The 17,102-nt window shown below is 42.3% G+C and overlaps 1 protein-coding gene across 4 annotated transcripts in view; it reads right to left on the bottom strand.

Moving 5' to 3' along the window:
* CTNND2 (catenin delta 2) overlaps nucleotides 1–17,102 on the bottom strand; it is a 953,172-nt gene that overhangs the window by 380,976 nt on the left and 555,094 nt on the right. For all 4 annotated transcript variants that reach the window (XM_057541331.1, XM_057541330.1, XM_057541332.1 and 1 more), the window contains one exon: nucleotides 5,598–5,792. In XM_057541331.1, the coding sequence (XP_057397314.1) occupies nucleotides 5,598–5,792 (195 nt within the window). The remainder of the gene's footprint in view (nucleotides 1–5,597; nucleotides 5,793–17,102) is intronic.

A 17,102-nucleotide genomic window follows, 5' to 3' on the forward strand; every position in this document is an offset into this window, starting at 1 on the left:
GGTTCTTGTTGCCAACTAAAAGCTGGCACTTGCCACCTGACTCTACAAGGATGAAATCACAAGCTGCTGCGACCGCTGACCTTCAACACCCCCTGAAAGGAGTTCAGGGTGGAGATGAGGAATGATGCACTCTCTGTGCTCTGGGCAAAACTGGCAGAACAGGTCTTCAGATAGTTAGACACTTTCAGGGGAAGATTTTATGAGCCCACTTCTTGCACCTCCTCACATCTAGAAAAGCACTAAAATCATTAATGGTGACGTCTGCTCCTTGTGACTAGCAGTAACCTTCTGCCAAAACTATGTGCTTGATTGCATGTACTCCCCCTTCACCAAAATCACATCTATACTGACCTTCCCCCCTGCCTCTTTGGACCAGTTCCTCAGAGCTATCTGAGATGCTGTCTCCCAGGCTATAGTCCTCATTTTGCCCCAAATAAAACAACTCACATCTCTCACGTTGTGCATTTTTTTTCAGTTGGCATTGTCCAGCACTGGCTGGGGTGCCTGGGCAGGAAGGGTCAGAGCTGGGTCTGGGGTGCGGGCAGAAGACCCTCTTCAGACCATGCTCCCTGGCACAGCCGTGGCCCACAGAGTGCTGGCCCAGCTGAATAAAATCCGATTGATTTCTTGTGTGTGAGTTGTGAACTCTGTTGTACGTTTTACCATCCACCAGCCTGGAGCGGGAGAGGGGAGAAGTGGGATTTGTCAACCCTGATTCTCTAACATGCACACAAATGTATACAAATGCATGTACGTAAGGCTCTGACATTATGGTTAGGAAGCTTTTTGGTTTGGGAAAGGCTCGAGGACCTTTATTGAACACCCAAAGGTAGACTGTGCTCCTTGTCTGAATCGGGATCTAAGTCAGTCTTCATAATAAAGTAACAGGGGTGAGAGGGTAACTATGGCGGCCAAGACGGAGGGATGGAAAAAAGGTGGCAGTAGGTTGGGTATAGAGGGAGAAGCTAACTGAGAAATCGCCTTTGGAGGGGAAGTTTAGGGAGCTTCAATCTGTCTCATCTTCGAGGACTACAGCTGTTTCCTGCTCTTCTCGGTATAGTTATCTTGGTGTATCTCTCAGCTCTAGCACAATCTATAACTCAGGATGGCCTTAGTGGTGTTTGGAAAGGGAGGCCCAGGGATGGGGTCAGCATGAGCCTGAGCAGGGATGGGAGAGAAGAGTGGCCACAGGAGATAATGCCCGGGACCCCGAGCCAGGTGGAAGCAGAGCTGAAGCACTGAGGGACCAAGGGTGGGTACCATTCCACAGCCCCACTCCCTGCTGAGAAACTAAAGGATGACCTGGGAGGGCGTCAGGAATCGTGTATAGTGCAGTCTTGAGTTACATGTTATCTAGGAAAGAAACAACAGTATGTGTTGTTTTGTGCTTTTTTTTTTTTTTTTTTTTTTTTTTTTACAGATAAGGTTATTTTAATTTTGCAATTGTATACAGAAGATGGGATTTTTTTTTCCCAGTTTTTCCTGTGAGAGGAAAATACATATTAGGAAGTAAAATTATTTCAATTTAGTTGAATTTGTGCCCAATCTAAGCAAGTGAGTCAGGCATCCAAGAAACTAATTTGAATGGTTCACCGTTCAAAGGAGTTACTTTTGAGCCTCTGAGTCCAGTGTCACCAGTTGAGGGATGTCCTTTTCTCTTTTGTAATGATCCTGCTTGCTTAATTTTGAATATGTTCTATTATTTTTGGTGCTTTTCTTAATCCTCTGTCTTCATTTTTGTCTGGAATATTCATTTAGCCTTTAATATATTACGTTCCGTTACCAGTTATTTTTTCCTATTTTAGGTCCTTCTCTGAAACTAAAATGAGCATGCGTGAGGACAAGGAGTTGGTTTAAGCTTCTTTGGACCCGAAGCCCATCGAGCACGTGGTTTGTCTTCACCAGATATTATCTGATTAACACAGGACACAGGAAATCCTGACGCTCTCTAGATGAAAATGGGTGTATATTTATTTCGTTTTTGAATGATGACTTTTACAAATGCAGGGTCAACCAAGATGATTGTTAAGAGCCCAGGTCCCAGGGCAAAACCTCCTGGGCGTGAAGGTTTAAAGACTGGCTCTATACAACCTGTGTGACCTTGGGCAGATGACTCAACATCTCTGTGCCTCAGTATTCTGATGCGTAAAGTGAGCGTCATAATAGCACCTCCTTCATAGAGCGGTTCTGAGGATTAGCAAATACATTCAAAGCACTGAGAACCGTCGCTGAAAGTGGCGACGCGCTATATGCTTTGTCATCCTGTCTCACCTGCTTGATGCTATGGTACTGTCTAGTGATTCCCAGATTGTTAAGGCCAATACACTTGACGTCACTCCCAAGCGGGGATTCCCTCAAGAGCAGCAAGTGGCCTTCAATTCCCCTGCCCCACTCTCCTGGAAGTATCCTCTGGAAATCCTCTACAGATGGAACTGAAGGACCCCCGGCCAGTGGCCTTACTTCACAGCAGAGAGGTAAGGCTGAAGAGTCACCTCGGCCACCAATCTGAGCCAAAAGCCAGTGACCCCGGAACAGTTCAGGTCTAACAGGCCTCGTAAGAACCTGTCCTCTTCTCCCAAGGAATTAGGGTATTTGCTCTGACTCTGGAAGCTTCTTAAAGGTCTGTACCAGTGGTGGCACTAAGTGTGGGGTGTGTATAGCACAGGGGATGTGAAAAATAACCCTCTGGATATGGAAAAGCAATCTTTTTTTTTTTTTTTTAACTTTATTTTTTAGTTTTTTGGTCGCACCGCACGGCTTGTGGGATCTTAGTTCCCCGATCAGGGATCGAACCGGGGTCCCCGACAATGAGAGCATGGTGTCCTAACCACAGGACCGCCAGGGAATTCCTGGGAAAGCAATCTTAAAATGTTTCTTTATTGAAGTTTAATCTTGCCTTTACTAGATATAATTTAATACTATTGTATAATGTGTATGTAATTTATAAGTGAGAGATATATACCCGTATTAAAAGCATTTTCTCAAACATGTGGGTTCTGACAGAGACAGTTCCTGGAGGTGCAGGGTTAGCTGGGAAAGGGTAAGGACTCGAAATGAATTCAGGATAGAAACAGGGAGTAACCTGAGCAGGTGTGAGGGAGAGAGGGCTTGTGGCTTTATGCTTAGGCACTGGAGAGGTGGCTTCTCCCCACCTGTCCCCAAGAGACCACCCCATGCACTTCTGGAAATTTCCATAGTGTTGTGGAAATCAGCATATTTCCTCAAAAGTGCCTCAAGTTCAAAGATGCGGGCAGGGAGGGTCTTGGGCATCTGGATGGTACACCTCAACAGATCTCGGCCAGGGCAGAGGTTACTATTACTGGGAAAGGGCCGGGCAAACAGATTGTCCCCTCTGAAGCACTCAGAGGACACTCCTGCCTTCTCTCAGAGGAGAGAGAGGAGAAGAACACTCGTTTATTCATTCAGCCTGGCTCTCCACTGATGGCTTAGAACAGGGGTCAGCAAACTTCTGTAAAGGGCCAGTAAGTAAGTATTCTCAGCTTGACCAACCATATCGTCTCTGTCACTATTCAACTGGGCGGCTGCAGGGTGACAGCAACTACAGATGATCTGGAAACAAAAGGGTGGGGCTGTATTCCAATAACTGCTTATGGACTCTGAAATTTGGATTTCACATGACTTTTACATATCCCCAAATATTATCCATCTTTTGACTGCAAACCACTTAAAAATGTGATAATCGTTTTTAACGCACAAGCACTACTACAACAGGTGACGAGCTGGGTTTAGACTGTGAGCCATAGTTTGCCGACCCCAGGCTTAGAGAAAACACTACTTTTGTTGTTGTCATTGTTCTTTTTTTTTTTTTTTTAAGTGTGAACATCATTCCTGGTCCTTAATTTGCGATCGATGAATGAAATATTTTTTTCCTATTGTAGCTAATTTTTCATTAAACCTCCATAAGTTTATCAACGAGAGCTAATTCTAAAAGCCTATGAATATGGAACAGAGAATCAACATAATCCCTTTTGTTGTCAGTTTTTCTTCAAATTAGATATTGAATGTCACCGAGATTGTTATCTTTGTCTTTTATAAGGAGTGGGTGGAAATAAAATTACCCTAGTTAATAATATGCAACAAGCTAAATGTTAAAATAGCCCAGCCTCAGACTGGAGTAGATTTAGCAGGCTGAAGGTGAGAGAAACTCTGACAGAAGAATAAATGGGTATTCTTTCTGCCTAAACTAAGATATGTACTATTAACACTGGAGGGCATTTACAATGTCAAGAGTAAAATCAAGGAGTATCTTGTGCTTTTTTTCCTATGATGCAGTGAAATGCTGAAATGTAAATATCAATAATCAGCTAGAAAAGCAACGTAGCTTGCCTGGATTTCAAAACATATAATTTAGTATCATAATGTAGTTTAACAAAATTGCTATGATCTACTTCTTGGGAACTGGAAGTTACGACAGTCTGAAGATGCAGTGCCCGGTGTCAAGGCCTGGACCGGAGCTTCCGCGTCCCCATACCTCGGCCCCTGCCCGGGATAATGTGTATCATTAGAAATGAAGGAGACAGCTCTACTGTCTGCAAACCGGCAGCATACTGTTTTCTAAGTTAACTTAGCCATGGGAGGCTTTACAGGAAGTGCAATTCTCAGTATCTTCTTAATGATATTGATTTTACAGTTAAGATAAATGTGCTCTAGCACATTTAATCATGACATTTAACCAGTTATTTTGCAAATGGCTTCATGTTCTGGAAAACACTTGTCCTTCTTCACGTGGCCTAAGGCTGTGTCAATTCAAAATATATATTTAATCCAGGAAAGCTACAGAGTTGACTGAACCATATGCAATTGCCAATAACCGACTTTTCAGAAATAATTTCATATGATTCAACCTAATAGTGTGTATGAAATAAATTCTCAGTTGGCTTTACAAAATACGCTACATTTTTTAGTAAATATGCTTCTTTCCCACCAAGCTTGCCAAACAGGTAGACTGTGTCATTAAAAAAACACTTACCAGCATGAGGCATATGCCTTTATATGTCCTGTATAGTGACTGTGCTTCCCTAAAGTAGTTATATTCATTAAATACGTTAATAATGATGTACAAAAAATTGGTACCGCTTCCTTCAATCTGCCTGTGTGACAAAATGAGCTGACAACCCCCCTGTACTTATTTCATTTACAGTCTACTCAGGGAGCTAAAGTGGAGTCGTAGTTGGTTTCTATCCTCATCACAAATATTAATGAGAGAAGCAGGTCATATCATAATGCTTCTGAGGAAACAGGACATATACACACACACACACACCCCTTTCACAAGGGAGTGTTCTTTAAGCTTCCAAGCAGGCCCACCCCTCTATGAACAGGCCCCCCTCTGTGGACAAGCCACCCCTCTGTGGACAGGCCACTCCACTGTGGACAGGCCCGCCCTCTGTGGACAGACCCCCGTCTGTGGACAGGCCCGCCCTCTGTGGACAGGCCACTCCACTGTGGACAGGCCCCCATTCCGTGGACAGGCCTGCCCTCTGTGGACAGGCCACTCCACTGTGGACAGGCCCCCCTTGTGTGGTCAGGCCCGCCCTCTGTGGACAGGTCCCCCACCGGGGGTCCTGAATACACACCTGTGCTCGTGCGGTACGTGCCCGTGTGTGCTGGCGGCAGAGGGTCCCCCTGGCTCTGGCTGAGACTCCTCATGGGGGGCTTCTGATAGACGCGGTCTTCATAGATGGGGTCTATGTGGTGCTCTGGGGACTGCAGGGCCCGCAGCTCCGGGCCCAGGTGGCCGTGCTGGCTGCTGTATGAGGCCCGGGACCCAGCTGAAAGGAATAGACAAGGAGACAGTAAGACCCGACCGACATTCAAACAGAACTTGTTTGAACAAAGACATATTTGAATTTGGGGGGGACAGGAATGTTGAAATCTGCAGAAAATCAAATGAATGGCAGCAAGAGGTCAAGCTAATCAGCTTATCTGCATCACCCAGCTGCCTTGCTTTGCTCCCAAACCTGATCTTTGTATAAGGAAGATAATGATTCTGAGATAAATCCGCATTGAACAGGGCCAGTGAAACAGCATTTTTCCCAGCCTAACGAATGTAGCAGGTTTCCTCACTAAAGAAATCAGGCAGACTGAAGTCAAACCTAAAAAGCTCTTATTATCCCTTAGTCCTTGCACCTGAAATTTTACAACAGGAATTCTCATTTAAAACGATGAGCAAATGCACAAGCCATGGTGGCAAGTCAAGCCGTCTTGATGCTGTTCTTGAAAAGTGGACCAGAATTTGTTCTCATCAGCAGTTCTTCCCTGGACGATGAATGAACCAAAATGTTCGGACTTAACAGTAGTCTAAATCCCTGAGAGAAGCAGATTTTAAAGAAAAAGCTTTTCAAGTTACGTTTTCCTTTACTCTTACCCTCCAAATTGAAGGATCTGCATTTAGTCTACCTTCCTCTGAAACAGTTCAAATGGTTGCCACAAACTGGTTTAATTTATAAATCGAGGCTACACAGCATGTGCCTGTAGTGTTCGTAAATCCTTATTTGTGTCTTTTTTTTTTTTTTCTTTTCTTTCTTGCACTGTATGGGAAGAGGTGTGGCTTGGAAGCAGTGCTGTGGGCCAGGGAATCTCTGCGCAAGAGGAAACACTCTCATGAGGGTTAAGAGCTTGAGCTGACACACGAAAAAGAAGACGTTGACTGAGAGTGAATATTTCGTCCGAGGGAAAGCCAGAGTCACAGGAGTAGACATGCCAGGAGAATCATCTCCATGGGGACAGATGGGGTGGAGGACATCTAGGGACAGTGAAGGGGCATCAAGGAGAGACGGTTATCTAACAATGGTGAGTACAGGACACACACGAAACCCAAACAAGGCTACAGATGATTTTAGCAAAGACCCTTCAGCTAACTCTCCAAAGCTAATAACCTGCACGGCACGCTGGGATTTAACTGTCAACTGCCTTTGAATAGTCCCAACCGGGAGCCCTCCATTCCAGCTCAAAGTTAGAGGGAGTTGGAATTCCTTGATTTTGGTTGTGTTTGTGGACAGTTCTCCCGCGGTCCTGCTGCGCCCCGGCCTTCACCGGTGGCCACCTTAAAGCCAACATCCTCAGTGCTCAAAGATTGGGCTGCTTCTTCAGAATGATCTAACCCCAAAGATTTTGATATTCTTGTCTAGTATATTTGAAGACAAAGCCACTCAAAAGTTTTGAAATTGCCAACAGATAAATGTTTTACTGGTATATTTTACACAGGCTGCTTTACATTTAAATCAACAGAGAACAGAGCAATTCCGAAGGACTGGGGCAGTGCTAAGACTTCTATGAATTCAGTCTTGATAACAATCACTGAATGTTTTGAGGAAAGGAAGGGAATCAAGTAGGCAAGTTCCATACCTTTCCCTTTGCTAGTAATTAAATAAGTTCTGATTTAGAGAGCGTTCAGATGAGTGATAGATTCAAAATAACTGTTTTACATAATTAGGTTCATTGCATCTGATTTATCAAATGCCAACATCACACTGAATATTATCACATGCTCGTATTTTCCAGGAATCTATTTAAGTACAATAAGCCTCGAGTTCCTGCTGTCAGTTCTTTCTACCTCTGAAGGTTTTGATAATATTGCCAAGAACTTACAAGTGTAAAAAACAAGGAAACAGTCATTACATCCAAATGTCATATAGTTAAATAAAAGTTATCCATCCCTGGTAGATTTAGAGGTGTAACTTTATCACCATTCCTCGATTCTAAGCAGCTAAAAATATCCAACGATGAACAGTAAAAGGACCTGCTGATCTTTTAAGTGGCGACATGAGCTGAGGGTATGTGTGAAAATCCTCTTCTTATAAGCATTTACTGGGCATTAGGAAATTTTTATTAGTATCATAAATCAGAAATTAATGACCAAGGGTCCTAGGCAAGGAGCAAGAATCTTAAGATAAGGCCTACCTCTGTGGATATCAGAATTTCTATGTGCTGGTATTAAGAAAAATGCAATAGTACAATTATTAAATATTTGAAGAGTATACTACACTTTTTTATTAGCATGCTTTTGATAGAACTGTAAGTTCATAGTGTTTCCCTGTGGAGACACTTGTGCAAAATACCTTTGCATATTTAAGCATTATGCATAGAGCTGAGATAAGGCATTTTAAACCAAGCATTGTTTGCACTCCTTTTATTCACTGTGTTCAGGTTTTAGTTGCTCGTGGCTGGGTGGGCACAGTTAATGGGAAGAGAGAAAGAACTAGGAGAAAAAAGAGGGGCAAGGAATTAAAGGTTAAAAGTGAAACTTCTGGAATTCATGCCCTCTACCACTCTTGCTCAAGAAAGAACATATCAGGCCCTGACTAACAAGGCCTGTTTTATTTTGGGCAATTTCAAGAAAAAAAAAATCTCACACAACCTCTTCTCCGAATAGGCTCCAAAATTTCATGAGATGGTGTATACATTTGCTGATTTAAAGAAAATACACTTTTCTTGATACATGCACCCCAGTGTTCATTGCAGCACTATTTACAATAGCCAGGACATGGAAGCAACCTAACATCCATCAACAGAGGAATGGATAAAGATGCGGTGTATATATACAATAGAATATTACTCAGCCATAAAAAAGGAATGAAATTGCACCCTTTGCAGAGACGTAGATGGACCTAGAGACTGTCATACAGAGTGAAGTAAGTCAGAAAGAGAAAAGCAAATATCATATATTAACGCATATGTGTAGAATCTAAAAAAATGGTATAGATGAACTTATTTGCAAAGTGGAAGTAGAGATACAGACATAGAGAACAAACATATGGACACCAAGGGGGGAAGTTGGGGGTGGGATGAATTGGGAGACTGGGATTGACATATATCCACTACTATGTATAAAATAGATAACTAATGAGAACAGACTGTATAGCACAGGGAACTCTACTCAGTGCCTGTGGTGACCTAAATGGGAAAGAAATCCAAGGAAGAGGGGAATATATGTATATGCGTGGCTGATTCACTTTGCTGCACAGCAGAAACTAACACATTGTAAAGCAACTATACTCCAATTTAAAAACAAGAAAAAAAAGAAAATACACTTTTCTTTAGTAGTAATTTTCTTTTACCATCACGGTCTATTTGACAGTGAGTGCTCAGCATAACACTGAACTCAAAACACCACTAGTAAACATCTGCATCTTTGCCAGAAACTGGAACAATGTTAACAAGAAAAAATGCTGGAGAAACTCTGACTTCGTTAAAATGTCACGGATGTCCAGGCCAATCATGTTGGTGGAGAACAATTCTGAGAGCCTCACCTTGACCAAGCTGAGGGCTCAGAACAGCAGTGTGACAAAGGGCAATGGAAACATGGATGGGCCCAAGAGAAAAGGGAAAGCAGACCCCACGGACCAGCCCAACTGCATCAATCGGTCCCCCGCCATTGCAGACCCAGGTCATGCAAGTATAATACCTGTGTCCAGACTTTATGACCAATTTCTGCCACAACGCTTACAGCATCTAATGTTAACCTTTCAATGCTACCATATGCTTTTACTCGTCCTACTTCTCCTCTTCAGAAGACAAAGTTTGGGTCTAGAGAGCCCAGGCCCTGGCAGTGTTCATACATAGTATGTTTCTGAAATCAATGGGTTTGAAGACTCACATCTGAAGCATGAATGCTCAGCTTACAGGCTAAGAGAGGTTGTGATCCAGGAGGGCTGAAGGGTAGTGTAACAACCACATGGGTGCTCTGTGCAGGCCAGGCCCTCCTGCAGGTCCAGGAGCCCCGGAGGACTGGGAAGAACCAGCAAATTTATGCAGGAACAGGCTTGAGACACTGGCTGCACAAGAGCTACCATGTGTCCTAGGACCTCAGTCACTGGCCCACTGCTGCTAGGGCTGACTTGGATGCTCAGATGGCTCAGAACTGGTCACTCCTGGCCACTCGGCTGTGGTGCTGGTGATGGGAGGTGAGAGGAAAGGTTCAGTTCTGTGGCGAGATGTGTAACCGAGCAGGACCCTATGGGGTCTTCCTGGGATAGACCCCTCCCCCCATGTCCTCTGCTGTAGCTCCTCTCTGAAGTACCTTGATAACAGTATCTCATGCACGCTTCCTGAGTTGTTTTACAGATGCTAAAACCACCACCAAATGGAAGAAATTAACTACTGGATGACCGTGTGCCCTGAGACCGACAGGTGCCTAAGGATTGATAATGTTAACTGTCCTGTTCCCTCACCATCAACCAGTCAGAGAACTGTGCACGATCACATACCCTGTGACCACCTCCCTCACCTGGCTTTTAAAAATGCTTTGCCGAAACCCTTCAGGGAGTTCGGGGTATCTTGAGCACGAGCCACCCATTCTCCTTGCCTGGCTTTGGCCCTGCAATAAACCTTTCTCTGATGCAATTGCTGACGTTAGGGTTTGTTTGGCCTCACTGTGCGTCGGGCACAGGAACTTGCATTGGGTAACAGATGGAGGTATGGGCTCCAGGGGCTCAGAGGGCAGACTGGACCCTGGAGAGTAGAGGGGCCCTAGACCTGGGACATCCCCTGGAGCTCTGTAGGTACCTTCACTCCAGCACCACCACTTACAAGAGTAACTCCTACACAGAAGTGTAAGCAGGTAGGTTAGGGGGTCCCTGGAGAAAGAGAACCAGGAATGGCTTTCTTGACAGAAGAGAGTCCATTTTGGCCTAAGCCATTTTGTGATCTACGCCTGGCTACAGTGCTTGCCGTTGAACAGGTCTCAGTAATTAGTGATCTTAAGGGAGGGAATGCAGAAACAAGGGAGGAGCATTCAAGAAACAACAGTGCAGCCTTGGGGCAGGGTCCTGGTTCCTTAAGGGATATACATAACAGTATACCTTTGAGTTCTGCAGAAACTAAAACCCTCACCCAGGTAGAGGATGGAAGGATGACGCTGATCTTCCTGACTTCAATCAGCTAAAGCTTGGCCTCTGTCAACCTGTGCCCCAGTTCTGTGCTGAATTCTCCTCTGCTCAAGCCCCCTCATGAATATGCATGGACCCTTAGCTTAAAACGTCCTCAATTTTGCTGTTTGGGGAGACTCTGCTTTGGCAAAGATCCCCTGTGTTCTCCTTATTTGCTGCAAGTAATAAATCTTTCCTCTCCCTGCTCTTTGGCTTGGTTGTGGCTATTGGCTCGACACCCACCAAGAAGTGAACCCAGTTTTCGGGGAACAGAAGCTTGAAAGCATGGCTGCCCTTCCGATTCTGCACACAAAAGGGGGCCTTAGGAGCACAGACGTATAATGCCCAGCAGTTTGAAGTAAACTCAAATAGCATCTAAAGTAGTAATTCTACTGTTCTTTTCTTGTGTCATTTTTTTCCCAAACAAACTGAAATAGCGAGACATGATTTGGGCTCCAGATCTGTGTTTAACCAGCTGGGCAAATCAAGGCAAGTCATTGAACTTCTCTGAGCCCTGGTTACCTCTAGTGTAAAAATACAAATAATAGTACATGTGTTTGTATGACATGGCATTGTGGGAGGATCAAGGTCAGAGAAATCTGTGTGAAGGGCTCTGCAATTGATAAAGCAGCGTAAAAATAGGTATTCTCACGTCATTCGATCTTAGAATCAAGAAATTGTTATTTCATGAAAATACATCTTTTGATTCTAAAACACAAACACTATAAACTATCAAAATATCAAAAACAACTTAAGAGATTTAATTGTGAAATATTATAAATGGAAAAAAATGGATAATTTTGTGAAGTATTATTGGAAAATGTAAACTTTAAGGTTTTATTTTTTCTTAAAAAATTAATGTTGCCTTTTAATGGATAATTGTAAAGAATGAAGGAATGAATGAAGTTCAAAGGGAAAGAAATATTGAAATAACCAAGAGAAGGTGGAATCCTTTTTAGAAAGGGATATGGCATAAATTAAACCTGCTGAGCGAAGATAACAAACATCTGCAGATCCAGAGGAAAGCCAGTGACGGACTTGCAGGGAGTTCTTGACATGGAAAATAATTACGAAGCTGAAAGGGTAAAGTATCCTCACTGCCTTGCTTGTCTCACGCCTCCAATCCACAGAGAGAGAATCCAACAGGCTCTGTTCCATTTGACCAGCAATAGAAAACACTTCTAGACTGATTTGCAAATAAATTTCTACTTGCTAGATTTTACATAGAACGTTTACCCGTGCCAGTTAATCCATATTGATTGATATGTTCACTCATTTAACACATATTTACTGAGTGAGCAACTTCTCGGAGTTTTGGACACCATGATGCTTATTAAGACACACAAGGTCCCTGGCCTTGAAAATAAGTCAGTCATCACATTTAGAGATAAAGGTACTGAAGGAAAATAAAGTAGGGTGGGGAGGGTAGACAGTGTCGGAGGGTATACTGTTTTCATACGATGGTCAAGAAAGTTCTTTATGAGGATCTGACATTCCAGCAGAAGACTATTTAAGGGAGCTGTGTTGGAGGAAGATTCATGTGTTTCTCAGATAGAGGGGACCAGCAGTGAGAGCAAAGGCCCTCTGTAGTAGAGTCAGTTCAGAATACTTACAGAAGTGATTTTATTATCTATTTAATCCATATTGTCTTTTAAAAGAAATGCCAGTTAGTATACGAACTCTTTATAAGTTCATACCACAACTGATTATAAAAACTGAACAGATATTTTTTAACCTACAATTTCACAATCACAGTAACCATATTTTCAGCAAAAGGATTTGAAATATTCAACAGGAGATCACACATAAGGAACTCATGAGAACTGCATGACCAAAGATTCAGCTCAAATACATATATATATGTGTATATATATACACACACACATACACATATATACACACACATACATACATATATATATTTGCATTTGAATTTTCATTGCTTAGAATATGATTAGTTCTCAAATCTTCATTTCTTCCTTGCAGAATCATCTGCGAGACTTTGAAATACTGATTCCTGAACACAACCCCCAAAAGATTCTAACTCAGTCCATCTAAGCACGGAGCAGCGAGGTGCATTTAATGGGCACCCCATGCCTCGTCACTCTACTACAGGAATCACCCTGACAGCCTCCCTGTGCCAGATAAATCAAAGAGAGAGGAGACAGGCATATCCGAAAGAAATCAATATCTAATGTGTTACAACCCTCAATTTACCATTTCTTGCTTTCTTCAAATAATATCATTTACTACCACATTATGCCAATTACTTTACTGAACAGAACGAAACAAATTCATTCTGTTTTTCACTGGGACCCATTCACATTCTCTTATTTCTATACTATACAATTTCTGGCTCTCTAATTCAATGTGAATTCACTTGCTTTTGCAAAGAAACAAATGTTTGTAGGTTTTCATTTGGAAATATCAATATTAGGTTCTTAAGGACACACTGCCATTGACCTGTTCTCTTCAAATTTGGGAGCCAGTTTCACATGCTCATTTGCAAAGAAATGGAAGGAGGAAAAGAAGGACCCAAATGACATACTGGTCAGTGGACCAGAGCAAGCTGACTCGATGAGTTTGTGACCAGGTGGCAGAGCTGAGTGCTTTCATTTCTGAGATAAAGAGCTGTCTTCAGAAGAGGAGCTATAACCTTCTTGTGCTATGACATAAAGTCCAAAGTAAAATATAAGAATTCAGGGTTTTTTAAAAAAAATTCTGTGTGCAATCATTTCATGCATTGCTATTTATTAGTGAAACCACATCTTTGAAGGGCAATATAAGACTTTTATAGAGACACATAGAGCCTGGAATAAAAGCAGATTTCCCCTCGCAAATCCCCACTGCACCTCTTCCTTGCTGAATGCTCTGATTTCAGGGTATGTTCCCTGCAGATATGCTGGCATCACTAGGCGACGTGGCCAAGCAGCATGGCCTGTGTAGGCAGAACGCCTTCCCTCTGTGAGAGTTTATGGCTTTGAACTAGTTATTTTGTGGACTTTGAACTTCTTAAAAAGTCTGGCTTGATATTTGTTACCATTAAACTCCTGGGAGAAAAATGACCTCAGCAAAAGCACTTTCAGAAATACAAAAGGTCACATAATCTTGGTTAACTTTTTAATATCATAAATGGGTTCTAAGTAAATGGCCGAGAGATGCAAATATTACACCTTAGATGTAAGAAATGCTCGCCATGATACTTACTTGATTTATTCTTGATTTTTGCTTTTGACACAAATCGAAATTCCAAAATCTACTTCCTACTCTTATGCCAATTCACATATTAATTTCAGTATTTAAAGGACCCTCAAATATTTCCTGTATATCTTGAGTCAAGTCCATGCACTAAATTTCAATTGCAAATGATCATCATTCATTGAATTAGTTTGACATCTTATCTCATATTGTTATAAATGTTAAAATATATGGACACATTTCCTATACTATAGGCTACGAGCCATATTTGTTTGGAAGGGAGATTATTAATTCATTTGTATTCAGTGGTAGAATTGTACTGAAGCTTAATAATTTCAAGGTAACAAACAGGCCATCTGATGATATAAAATGATTCTATGATAAGTCTGTTTTGGAAAGCAAAAAATTTCCTCCTGTTTCATCTTTTTCGTAAATCCTAGATTTTTCCTATATTTTGCCAACATAATATAGCTTTGCTGCTATCACGAAGAACTTGAACGCTCACACGGTCTTTGACAATGAATAAACACAGAAGCATTTGCTTCTGCAATTTGCTTGATAAAGTTTCCAATACAACTTATCGTAATTATGACACTTTAGCTCACCTTTTACCAAATGAATACTGTCATCTATTGGGGCTCAAATACTTTCCAGTGAGAATAATTTAAAGGCCAAAATCCCTGGTCAGGATGCAGCAGTGAGTGTGCCCCCGTGATCTTATCCCCTTGTCTTTCCTCCCTAACCACAAGCATTTCTTCCCAAGCTGTTAGAAAAATAGGCTTCTTTTGTTCAGTTCCTTTTGTGACAGGCAGGAATGCACAAAGTGAGGAGACAGTGGCGATGAAGCATGAGTGATGTGGAGTCGGACATCTTTGCATTCTTGGGATGGACCGTTTCCACTTTTATTTTCAGTCCAGGGTCACGTGGCTCCCCGTCCACACTGAATTGGATGATGTGCTGTGTCAACTCACACACAGCTCCAAGCAAAGAGCCTGGGGAAACCTACCTGTCTAAGATGGTACTAGTACTAGTGAAACACGCAAGATAGACAGTGGTGGTTTGGCGTCCGTCTGCTTTTGGTTTCTTATCTCAGGGTAGGTAGAGAGTAGCTCTGAGTGGACTAGCTGTGTGTTTCAGTATTTCTCAAAATGCCATGGGCACACGAGTCCCCTGATTAACATTCAGGTTCTGATGCAACAGGTTTGGGGAAGGGCCTGAGGTCCTGCATTTTTAACAAGGTCTTGGGCAATTCTGGTGTTGCTGGTCCGCAGACCACCCTTTGAGAAGCCAGGACTTACTGATTTAGCTATGGATGTATATCTTGGTTGCTAGACGTTTTCAACTTTGGCATCCTTCTGGAGCCCTGGAGATAGTCTCACATCCACACAGATACTCTTCTTTATCAACAAGGCAGATAACACTCAACGAGCGTCATTTTCTCTCTCCACAGATGCTTCTCAATAGCCCATCAGTGCAATGTGCCAACAGTACATCTGGAGTCTGGCTTCCTGACCCAATCGCTAGGGACAATTACGAATCTTTCCAAGAAAAGAATCCAGGACAAGGTGCTCTTGACCCATCTTTTCTGTTATATCGAGATGCAAAGACAGACTTCGGCTGGGAGGGATGGTAAATCTTCATTCTGCTTTCCAAAGAGCTGACTGCTGTGGGGACTGAAGCTCAGTTTTCATTTTTGTGCATGTGGTTTTTGCCCATCAAAGGGCACAGAGGAAATTCTCAATGTATGGATAAGGAGAAGGGTTGTATCAGGCAAAAGTAGGCTAAGGTATGCAATTTTCTTCATAAATTGCTTTAAATATTTTGAAAAACATCTGAACTAAGATGTTCTGCATCTCAGCATCTGAAACAGAGGTCTTTTACTCAGATTGTACTAGATATACCATAGATAGATGTATACATTCCTTTTCAAAAATTTGATATTTAGCTGATAAAACGCAAACTTCAAATGTATTCTCCCTGTATCATTTTTCTACTGCTTTCTATGTTTCACCAATACCCACGGAATGGCCTTAGTGATAATTCCAGAAGCAAAAGACACCATTAACTCTCAACATAATTTTGGGGGGAAAAATGGCAAATAAGCTGTTTCATAGATTAGTCATTCTCTATATTTACATTTTATAATTTCTGTATATCAATACTTTTATTAAAGTTTTATTACTTTACTCAACATAATACTTGGCATACAAAAAAAGGAGTTTGAGAGGAGAGGAATTATGCTGTGTAATAAACAGTTCCGAGGAATAAATTCTTCCTTGATTCTTTTCCGGTAAAAGCTTTCATATGTGTATGTGTGTGTTTTAGAATCCAGTTAGTCACTGAATTACACGTGAATAATTACTATTTGAATACAAGTTATATTAAAACATTAACTCCCTAATAAATGCACGATTGATGAGGCCTATTAATTCTCCCACCCATTTTTTTTTTTTTTGGTCTGTTACGTTATCCAAAGAAGTTACTGCTAACCACCAATTGCTATGGTACAGTAGTGATGTTACCGGTGCTTTCCTAGTACAGAAATCTGTATTGATTCTTCCAGTGCAGAACAAATACTACATATGCTAGAAGACTGTCAAGGTGAAGGGTCTGTGTGTGGCAGTGTCAACCACAGTCAGCTACTGACTCAGCCACAGAAGGGACTGTGGCATGATATGATTCTAACCAGCTGAGCTTGTGACCTAAATGAATACGTGTGTGCGCGCGCGCACGCGCCTATGTGTGCACTTATCTCCTAGGGGAGGTTTTGACCCCTTTCACATGTTGCCAGTCTATTCAAGGAGGGCTAGGGTTGAAGCCAGAAACACCAAGGAATGCAGGCAGGTATCATTCCAGATCAGGGCGGGCTCCCCCTCTTTAATAGCCTGGCACCCGTGGGCCCAGGCACCACCCAGGAAGCCAGACAGGAAAAATCAATGCTATCAAGTATGTGTGAAGGTATTTACAAGCAAATAGAAATTGGAAGCGCTGCTCAAGTCCACTGGGTCAAGACCG

This window comes from Balaenoptera acutorostrata, chromosome 2, assembly GCF_949987535.1.
Source record: "Balaenoptera acutorostrata chromosome 2, mBalAcu1.1, whole genome shotgun sequence".
NCBI lineage: Eukaryota > Metazoa > Chordata > Mammalia > Artiodactyla > Balaenopteridae > Balaenoptera > Balaenoptera acutorostrata.